Source organism: Podarcis liolepis (genome assembly GCF_965112155.1).
Source record: "Podarcis liolepis genome assembly, chromosome: 3".
Classification (NCBI taxonomy): domain Eukaryota; kingdom Metazoa; phylum Chordata; class Lepidosauria; order Squamata; family Lacertidae; genus Podarcis; species Podarcis liolepis.
This window is the reverse complement of record NC_139557.1, coordinates 105,713,866-105,721,434: the sequence shown is the minus strand read 5'-3', so window position 1 is coordinate 105,721,434 and position 7,569 is coordinate 105,713,866. Positions and strand designations below refer to the sequence as shown.

The following is a 7,569-nucleotide window of genomic DNA, read 5'->3' as shown; positions in this document are numbered from 1 at the left end:
GGCCACAGACTACGCAGTTATATCCCATACAATTCAGTGGAATAAACCAATACTTTAGTAGCCTAGAAAATGAAATGAATGGCAGCACCACTTCTCCCCAAATGGCTATCTAGCAAGTGGCAGTGCAGGATCAAAACATTTAAAATAAAGCTATCCTGCAGTGCTGGTGCAAACCTGACTTAAGTTAAACATCTGTAGTAATCCAAATATATCACTGATTATATTGAATTAATATATGAACTTCCATCTCTCCAACTCCAGGCCACAAACATTTCTCCTCCTTTGCTGTCTTACTCACCTAGTTGGTAGTACCCCCTGCTGAATTCAGTGGGGCTTCATAGAATCCCACTGTAATGCATTGTGCTCAATTTGGTTCACTTTCCCTTACAATCCATATTAAGAAAGCTAGGAGAGCAGGTGGTGGAGATATTCATAGCCATTAAAATACGGTACTTCTCCGCTCCTAACCACCACATACCCAAGAGAAATCCATTATTCCTCTACCCTCGTTCAACTGAATTTCCTCGCTTGGTTTGGGCACCCCTTCCATTGTTAAATTAATATTTCTGACATAAAAAACGCCCCTTTGTTCTGTGGAAATGCTGATACACATAATGATTTCTGTGTTCCCCCTACTGCCAAGGGAACCTCACAACCTTCTGTCTTCTTCTAATGAAAATGCTCTCTGATGTGCAGCTAGAAAAACGCCCAAGAAAAAAACCAAACCCAGCAACCCTGCTATCTCAGTCCACAAAGTAGTCATCTTTTAAGGTTTATTGGTTTGTATTAGGGATACCTTTTAAAGTCAGCATTCTTTATGACGTGAAGGGGCTTAACAGGAATTTCCTGGGTTGGCAACGTATTAGTGTGAGATTCTAAATTGCTGTGTTCTGGTCCTGGAAGGACAAAGGAGTCAGGAATTCAAGTTGTGAGGTATTGACCCTAATTCCACCTTAGGAATGCCCCCCCTTCAGTATGAGATAACATCACAACCGAAGGAAGAGGCACCTACTGTCTGTTTCTGCCTGAACAACAGTATCATGTAAGAATATGAAGGCTAGACACAGACTTGCAAAGTGAATTATTTGCCAAAGCCACCACCTTTGCAAACAAGCTTCTGTGCCTTATGAGGAACGGCTAAGGGAGCTGGGCATGTTTAGCCTGGAGAAGAGGAGGTTGAGGGGTGATATGATAGCCATGTTCAAATACATAAAAGGATGTCACATAGAGGAGGGAGAAAGGTTGTTTTCTGCTGCTCCAGAGAAGCGGACACGGAGCAATGGATCCAAACTACAAGAAAGAAGATTCCACCTGAACATTAGGAAGAACTTCCTGACAGTAAGAGCTGTTCGACAGTGGAATTTGCTGCCAAGGAGTGTGGTGGAGTCTCCTTCTTTTGAGGTCTTTAAGCAGAGGCTTGACAACCATATGTCAGGAGTGCTCTGATGGTGTTTCCTGCTTGGCAGGGGGTTGGACTCGATGGCCCTTGTGGTCTCTTCCAACTCTATGATTCTAAGCTTCTAAGCTTCTTTGAGTTCTTTGTCTAGGGCAGGGTGGCTAACCCCAGACTCTGCAGGTGGCTGTTGGAGTCCAACATGGCTAGTGATGACAGGAGTTGTAGCCATATTCAACTATCTAAAGGGCTGCCACATGCAAATGGGGCAAGCTTGTCTTCTCCAGCTCCGGGCTCAATGACTATATGGTCTAATTGTGTGATGCCACACCCCCTCCCAGCAGCCAATTTATATTATGCTACGTGCCATGGCAGCCATTTTGTGACTGGCGCCCACAAGCCTCACAATTCAAAGTGTGCCCACTGGTCCAAAGAATCTGATGATGCCTAGGGAGTGCAGAACTCACCTGTGCTAAAAGACGTCTGGCTGCTTTTGTACTATTTTACAAGCAACCCAATTGTGTGTGTGTACAGTATGTGTGCTCAAAACTATAAGATATTTTATACATTTCCCTTCAGTTTGGGTAAGAAAGGGGTAAACATAACTACCTGCTAGTTTATTTGGGAGTAAAATTAATCATGCACACACAAACACATTCTACATAGAGGCTTATAATTCAATCAACGTATTAGCCCACACATTTTCTCCTTAATATTCAGAAGTGAATAGCAATGATAGCTACCAGGTGGGAGTGTTCAAATGAACAGCTTAATCCTGGTATTATGGGTAGCCTTCAGTGAGGATAGCATTCCTTAAACTCCAAAGTATTTTCATATGTACTTTATAAGAGAAAGAGAAGAAATGCCACAGTTTGCAAATTCTTGGGAGTAAATGGCTCTTTATCCTGCAATTGAGCAGCATGCAAAACTCCCTGAGGTAACAAAGGCCATTTACCACACAGTAAGCATCTTGTGAGAACATGAACAAAGGTTATAATCTTTACAGCCTCATCCCTAGTTGCTAGCCTGGAAAGGAAATAGGGTTGTCACCCGCCCTGCTGTTCCCAGCTTGAGACAATAAAGAAATGGAATAGGACTCAGAGCCCTTTGATCTTCTCTGCCAGTGATCAGAGAGAGGAAACTTCTCAGAGCCTGGAGACTAGTTCCTTTAATGGTTTTAGCAGACCCCTGTAAAGTATCCTCAGGCCAGGAGACTGCAATGTCATGTTCCTCGCAGGCTAAAATCCACCCATACAGGTGTGATGTGAATGCAGCAATAATTTAAGTGTTAGGGTAGGATGTAGAAACCATTTATAGATACTCACAGGTAATAAGCAGGGGAAAAATATATACATAGACCAAAAATATATATATACTGTGAAACCTGAGATTAGCAAGCCGCCTATGGCAAGAGCATACTTGAAAACTTTCCAAGTGGTTGAGAAGTTTGTCCAGCAGCAGATAACCAACTTAACCAATTTTGAACTTCCCAGTTTTACTTACTTGGGAACCCTTGATTGCCTAAAATAAAAGCCCATTGACCAGAGAGACTATTGTCATGGTTTGAGTCAAGACATCTGGTAAGCAACTTGTCAGGAAGACTGAGAGGAACTAACTTATTTATTACTTCCCCAAGGGCTTGTGGTTTCCTCCTCCAAAGGAGCTACTTTCATTCATCCCTGGTTACAGACTGTAGCCAGACTCTGCACTTTTCAAGGTCTTAACCAGACTGCTTCAAATATACAGTACACTGGAGGTTCCTTGGTCTGTTTCCTTGGGAGAATTATTCCTTGGAAGAATTGGGTTGCATATCTCTTGGGGGTGAAAAGTTGGGATGAGTATAAGAACCTAAAAGCATAAGATGAGCCTGCTGCTTTGGGCCATTGGCCCATCTATTTTCAGCATCCTGTTCTCCTGGCAAGATGCCTTTGGGAAGCCCCAAACCAGGACCTGAGCAGAACAGCAGCCCTCTCACCACTTGTGATTCCCAGCAACTGCTATGCAGAGCCAAACTGCCTTCAGCAGCAGAGGCAGAATCTAGCCACTGAGAATCACCCACACTGAGATTCCTGCATTGCAGGGGGGGGTTGGACTAGATGACCCTTAGGGTCCTTCCAACGCTACAATTCTGTGATTCTGGGGATTCACCGAACCCTCTAGCGCAATTTGGGTAGGGTGCTGGCTGTTCATGGTGGGGGGGGGGGAGAGGAGAGTTCTGTTGTGGAAGCAGAAATCTTTGCATTGATTAAACACTTTAGTTGGAATCTGCCCGAGCAAAGCCTTATGAGGAACATTTGAAGGAGCTGGGTATCTTTAGCTGGAAAAGAGGAGACAGAATTGGCGCCCCGGAAGCTTTTATATGTGAAGGGCGGTCTACAAATTTAATAATAATACAGTGGTACCTCGGCTTAAGTACTTCATTTGTTCCGGAGGTCCGTTCTTAACCTGAAACTGTTATTAACCTGAAGCACCACTTTAGCTAATGGGGCCTCCTGGTGCCGCCAGAGCACGATTTCTGTAATTATCCTGAAGCAAAGTTCTTAACCTGAAGCACTATTTCTGGGTTAGCAGAGTCTGTAACCTGAAGCGTATGTAACCTGAAGCCTATGTAACCCGAGGTACCACTGTAGTTTGAAGATCAGCCACAGGAAATATTTGGGACCCATCGTCAAACCCTGTATTTATCACGTTGGTGTCCAAAAACCAGTTCTGTGTTGGCCAAGGCACCAAGGCACCCATGAACACCTCCTCTTTGTGGCTTCCAGGTATGTGGAATGGGGAAAGACGAACACGGGGCAGGGAGCTGCTTCTCAAAGTCGGCGCGAGAGAACCTGAGACACCTTCGGAGCGCCGAGAGGTGAACGCGCGCCTCGGGCCTCCCTGCGCCTCCAAGCCCGGCAGGGGTCGCTCGGCAGCCGGGCAGGTAACGTTGGGAGGGGAGCGCGGTGGGGTGGGAGGGTCGGTGGGTTCCGGCCTGCCTTGCAGGGAGCGGGATTGCTCCTCCCGGGGCCGGAAGCTCCTCCTTGTCCCGGGTGTGCGAGGGGCGGAGCGGGGCTGGGTTGGGCGGCTGGGCCGGTCTGGGCGAAGAGAGTCCCGCCGCAGCCTGAGCTGCTCTTTTTCTGCGAGCGGCATGGAGTGAGAGCGAGCGAGCGAGGGCCGGAGGTGGCCAGCGGGGCGCAGCAGAAGGGGGACGCCGAGGCGAGCGCGAGATGGCTGGGGAGATGGCGCGGGGGCTCCGGCTCCTCCTGCTTCTCGGTGAGTGGGTGGGGTGGGGTGTGGGGAGAGAGAGAGGGAGCCCTTCTCCGCCCGCCTCGGAGGCCGGGAGGATGCATCGCCCGGCTACCCCGCGCGGGGCTCCTTCCTTCCTTCCTTCCCATTTTGCGCTGCGTGTTTGTGTGGAGAGGCGAGCTGCGCGTCTTCCCCGAAGAACGCGTGCCAGAAAGTGCGCGCCGTGCCGCTCGCGGGTGTGTGTGTGGAAGGGAGGGCGAGCGGGCGCCTGCCTTTCCGCGCGGGGCTTCTTTGTGTCCGCCCGTGAGGCGTCGGAAGGGGAGCTGCGAAGCGGCCGCGCGCTTTTTCTCTCCCTCTTCAAGCCATTCAAAGCCCCTCTTGGTCCCCAAAGCGCTTCCCATCCCTCGGCCCGTCTCCTTGGTTTTGCACCCGCCGCAACAGGGCGCGTTCCCCCCCTCCTTCCCCTTCTCCCTCCTTCCCTCCCTCATTAGACGCGAGCCCAGCAATTGCTCGGTGCCATTCAGACTGAACAGCGGGATCTTGCCCGAGCAGGGAGCCAGGCAACGTCTCTCCTCCTCCTCCCTCCTCCTGGCTGCCTCTAACGTGCTGGTTTGAAAACTGCTCCAAGGAGCGGGGAGAGAGGGGTTGGGAGAGCTTTGGCTGGCTGGAGGAACGAGGGGAACACACGCCAATACTTTTTATTTCCTCCCCAATGGTTCTTCTTTTTGGGAAGCAGGCGCTAGTTGGCGTCTTCAGAGGAGCTTAAAATTACATTCCTGTCCCGTCTGCGACCTAGGTTGTTTGGCTTCTTCATGAGCGCAAGGAAAGGCATTTGTAGGAAGATAGTTGGTTTAGTTTATTCACAGGTTGGTCACAACGAGGGAGAATTGCAGGAGGTTGTGCCCTTTGTTGGTGTGCTTTAAACCTCGGTTAAGAAGTCCGCAGGATCCCGGATCTTTGCAGAACTCTGGTTTGCAGCCGCCACCATTAATGAGAGTTTGAAACTACGTACTGGGGCCATTCTGATAAGCTTCAGCCTAATCGCCAGGACAAAAGCTGTAGGGCTCAAACTTCAGAATGAATCTGTTGGATTTGGGTGGCACTGCAGATTTGGGGAATGCATCCTGAATTTATCGACTGTCTGGTTCTCAGACTAATGGAGACAACACAGAAGTTATCATGTTAATATGTTTGCAAGAACAAATGTCCAGTAACTGTTTTGCAGACCTAGCTGTTGAACCTCGTTACAGCAGAGAATTGATTACTTTAATTCAGTCATCAACAAACTCTTCAGAACAATTTGTGTTAGAGAAGCGCTTGCTCTCCCACATACTTGGCTGATAAATGCAATGACTGATTCCTAGTGTTGACATCAGGTCATGAACCTGATTATGGGTGAAGTCTCTCTATGTTAGGGACTGAACCCGTATATAACTTGCACAAACAGAAAGGTATGTTGAATCAATATTTGGCATGTTGTGCAACTGCAGAGACAACGTCCCGTTGCAGTTCTTTGATATTACAAGTCAGAGAAAGTTCTTGCAGCAATTTAGATCTTGGAGAGGATAATCTAATGGAGCCCTACCTTTCTGATTCACGTGATGATGAATTAGTTGGTATAGTGCGTGCAAAATAAGAAGAGATAACCTATTACTGTTTTTACCAGTCACATTTTCCTTCCAAAGAACAATAGAAATGCTTGCTCATGCATTGTGCTGCCACACAAGAGAGAATTGCATGAAGTTGTACATTTGAGGTGGTAAAAAATGTAGAATTTTCACAGTGCAAAGTATTTTCCAGCTTTTCTTATCAGTGTTGTTCAATTAATGCTTTTCATAGATGGTTCCCAGAGTGCTCTTATGATGCAAAATACCATGCTGGCTGTTGTGTTAGAAGTTCCATATCTTGTGCATGTGCAATATTCAATTTTCAGGATATTGTACCTAAAATGGTAGAAAATCTCATTCTGAATTTAAAATTAATCTCAGTAAATCTATATATACAGAGTGGCATCTACTTATGTCTGCCTTCTGGCACAGTGGAAATCTGCTTCCACAACGGGACTTACAGTTTCTACCCTTCCCCCTCGTGCATCCCCAAAAACTGCTCTATTGCAAGGTCAGCTGTAAGCTATTTTGGAATTGAGGAAGAATTGCCCTCTTAGATTTTTATTTATTATTTATTGAATTTATATACCGCCTTATCCCTGGAGGTCTCAAGGCGGTTCACAAAATAAAATCAAAATATAAAAACACGAAATACATAATCAAAATAAAAACAACAACCCAATATCCACTCCCCCCCAAACCCCCACATTTTAAAAGAGCACAGGATGTCAATCAAATCAACCAAAGGCCTGGTTAAAAAGGAACTTTTTTGCCTGGTGCCCAAAGGTGTATAATGAAGGCACCAGGCGAATTTCCCTGGGGAGAGCATTCCACAGATGGGGAGCCACTGCAGAGAAGGCCCATTCTCATGTTGCTACCCTCCGGACCTCTGGGGGAGGAGGCACGCGAAGGAGGGCCTCAGGAGATGGTCTCAGGGTCTGGGTAGGTTCATAGGGAAAGAGGCTGTCCTTGAGGTATTGCGACCGTGAGCTGTTTAAGGATTTATAGGTCAAAACCAGCACTTTGAATTGGACCTGGAAACTAATTGGTAGCCAGTGCAGCTGGACCAGGATCGGTGTAATATGCTCAGACCGCCTTGCTCCGGTGAGCAACCTGGCTGCTGAATTCTGCACTAGCTGAAGTTTCTGAACCGTCTTCAAAGGCAGCCCTACGTATAACACATTGCAGTAATCTAACCTTGAGGTTACCAGAGCATAGGCAACAGTAGTTAGGCTACCCCTGTCCAGATAGGGGCATAGCTGGGCCACCAGCCGAAGCTGATGGAAGCCACTCTGGGCCACTGAGGCCACCTGAGCCTCGAGCGATAGCAAAGGATCCAGG

General features: G+C 47.5%; 1 protein-coding gene and 1 long non-coding RNA gene across 2 annotated transcripts in view; one reads left to right on the top strand and one right to left on the bottom strand.

The window, feature by feature from the left end:
- Positions 1 to 7,569, bottom strand: part of LOC310703018 — a 429,179-nt gene that overhangs the window by 29,704 nt on the left and 391,906 nt on the right. The window lies entirely within an intron of this gene.
- Positions 4,364 to 7,569, top strand: part of PTK7 (protein tyrosine kinase 7 (inactive)) — a 101,086-nt gene continuing 97,880 nt past the window's right edge. Inside the window, exon 1 of the mRNA XM_083494188.1 lies at positions 4,364 to 4,648. Coding sequence (XP_083350314.1) covers positions 4,603 to 4,648 — 46 coding nt within the window. The 5' untranslated portion in view covers positions 4,364 to 4,602. The remainder of the gene's footprint in view (positions 4,649 to 7,569) is intronic.